General features: G+C 54.3%; 1 protein-coding gene across 1 annotated transcript in view; it reads left to right on the forward strand.

Moving 5' to 3' along the window:
- Nucleotides 1-1,784, forward strand: part of LOC106813108 (protein dachsous-like) — a 24,936-nt gene that overhangs the window by 20,232 nt on the left and 2,920 nt on the right. The window contains exons 8-9 of the mRNA XM_014817162.1: nucleotides 460-687; nucleotides 1,318-1,493. Of these exons, the coding sequence (XP_014672648.1) occupies nucleotides 460-687; nucleotides 1,318-1,493 (404 nt within the window). The remainder of the gene's footprint in view (nucleotides 1-459; nucleotides 688-1,317; nucleotides 1,494-1,784) is intronic.

Genomic DNA, 1,784 nt, shown 5'->3' on the forward strand with positions numbered 1-1,784 from the left:
GGTTTTATAGGTGCGTTTTAGCGCGCGTGTGTGTGGGGAAGGGGAGGGGGGGTTTAAGCACTGCGCGTTGTTGTTGTTTTTGTTTGTTTTTGAAATGTTTTTTTGTGGTCGTGATCGTGTTATGTGCTGTGTGCGCCAATTCATTTTATGCAGCCTGCTGCTGCTTTGGGCAGCATGATAATGCGTATTCATATAAGTAATAATAATAACAATATTAGTAAAAGTAATGCCAATAACAATAATAATTATATCAATATCTTAATAAATCTAATAATAATATAACATCAATATCTTAATATTTGTACAACGATTTTACTTGTTAATAGATAGAGATATATATCCTATTAGCCTCAGCCTACATGCATAAATTCACACAGTATACATATAAATTTACACTGCTAAAAGTAATTCGTTATTATAATTAACCTCGTGTTCGTCTGCCTCTCTGTCTCCGCTCAGGTGCCGTGACCTTGGCGAAGAAGCTGGAAGCCACGCGGACGAACCGACATGTGATCACCGTCACGGCGACGGACGGAGGCGGGCGCGCAGCCGCCGCACCCGCCGTCGTCACGGTGAGCGTCGTCGCCGGCAACCAGAAGCCTCCCGTCTTCCGGCAGCCGTTCTACGGGTTCAGCATCCCGGAGGACTACGCGGTCGGCAGCAGAGTCGGCTTCGTGCACGCCGAGGGTGAGTCATCGTTTCCTCGCTGGGGAGCGGGTGAGATAGGGGTAGAAGGGGATAGGGATAAGTGTAGGTAGGGGGTGTAGCGGGTAGGGTGGGATAGGGATAAGTGTAGGTAGGGGGTGTAGCGGGTAAGGCGGTGGATAGGCCGACTCACAGTGTAGGTAGGCGGGTGTAAGCACAGTAGGTCGTGGGGGAATTAAGGGATACAGTGTAGGTAGTGTGGTGTGTTAGGCGGGTTAGGGTGGGGATAGACGGGGAATAAGTGTAGGTGAGGTGGTTACGCGGGTAGGTGGGCATAGGGAATAAGACGGTTCGGGAGTGGAGGTAAGATGGGATAAAGGTAAGGGTGGGATAGAGGTGAGGGTAGGGTGGAGGTAAGGGTGGGATAGAGGTGAGGGTAGGGTGGAGGTAAGGGTGGGATAGAGGTGAGGGTAGGGTGGAGGTAAGGGTTGGTAGGGGGCAACGCGGGCCAGGATAGGGTTGGATGGGCAGAGTAGGATGGGATAGGGATACGATCTGATTAGGGTCGTATAAAGTATTCTGGGGCCGAGTGCATTAGTTACTTGTAAGTAGCATGGAACTTCAGCGTCCAGAACTCTCACGACGCCACTGTCTTTCCTCGTTACCCAACAGGTGGCGCTGCCGTGCACTACTCGATCTCGTCGGGCGACCCGGGTCGCTACTTCGCGATCGACGCGCAGACAGGAGAGATCAGCTCCGCTCGCGCTCTGGATCGCGAGGAAGACGCCTTCCTGCTGCTAGCCATACAGGCGCGCGCGGGGGAGCCTCCCACGTACGGACACGCACAGGTACGTGTCTCCTCCTCCTCCTCCTCCTCCTCCTCCTCCTCCTCCTCCTCCTCCCTGGTCTCTCCTTCCTGCTGCTAGCCATACAGGCGCGCGCGGGGGAGCCTCCCACGTACGGACACGCACAGGTACGTGTCTCCTCCTCCTCCTCCTCCTCCTCCTCCTCCTCCTCCTCCTCCTTCCTGCTGCTAGCCATACAGGCGCGCGCGAGGGAGCATCCGAAGTACGGACACGCGCAGGTACGTGTCTCCTCCTCCTCCTCCTCCTCCTCCTCCTCCTCCCTGGTCTCTCCTT

This window comes from Priapulus caudatus, unplaced genomic scaffold, assembly GCF_000485595.1.
Source record: "Priapulus caudatus unplaced genomic scaffold, Priapulus_caudatus-5.0.1 Scaffold726, whole genome shotgun sequence".
NCBI lineage: Eukaryota > Metazoa > Priapulida > Priapulimorpha > Priapulimorphida > Priapulidae > Priapulus > Priapulus caudatus.